This window comes from Charadrius vociferus, unplaced genomic scaffold (genome assembly GCF_000708025.1).
Source record: "Charadrius vociferus isolate BGI_N301 unplaced genomic scaffold, ASM70802v2 scaffold52, whole genome shotgun sequence".
Taxonomy (NCBI): domain Eukaryota; kingdom Metazoa; phylum Chordata; class Aves; order Charadriiformes; family Charadriidae; genus Charadrius; species Charadrius vociferus.
The window spans coordinates 2,439,053-2,439,536 of NW_009647572.1; the positions used below are offsets into that span (position 1 = coordinate 2,439,053).

At 55.2% G+C, this 484-nt stretch overlaps 1 protein-coding gene across 1 annotated transcript in view; it reads left to right on the forward strand.

The window, feature by feature from the left end:
• Window positions 1-258: 258 nt before the first annotated feature.
• The window catches only part of ADAMTS20 (ADAM metallopeptidase with thrombospondin type 1 motif, 20), a 101,252-nt gene continuing 101,026 nt past the window's right edge, over window positions 259-484 (forward strand). The window contains exon 1 of the mRNA XM_009880884.1: window positions 259-351. Coding sequence (XP_009879186.1) covers window positions 259-351 — 93 coding nt within the window. The remainder of the gene's footprint in view (window positions 352-484) is intronic.

The following is a 484-nucleotide window of genomic DNA, read 5'->3' on the forward strand; positions in this document are numbered from 1 at the left end:
GAAAAAAAATAAATTCAGAACTGCCTCCTTTTCCTGAAAGGGAACTGTGCCGCTCGTACAGTGATTGCCAGAGTTCGGCCTCCTAACAACCGGGTTTTGGTCTGGCTGGTAGTCCACGGGCCAGGAGGGGTGTGAGGGGTGTGAGGAGGGGTGCGGGGCTCCCCGAGGCCTGGCACAAGCAGTTCTATGGAGGCTTTCCCCTGACAGAATAACCTAAGCCGGGGTACCCGCTGTGGAAAGAACACACCTGGCAACACCATGGTGTCAGGCTCTGCCTTCAGGTCTCCTTGCTCCGAAGCCGCCTGTGGAGACGCCTTCGCCCTGGAGCCGACGCGCAATGGAAGGCGGTCGGTGGGGTGCGACACCTGAGGGGACAATCCCGGACTGCCTTTGCCCTTCTCAGGGTGAAGCCGGCATCGCCCGGCTGCTCAAAAGTCCTTTTTTTTTTTTTTTTTTTTTTTTTTTTTTTTTTCTCTCAAATATC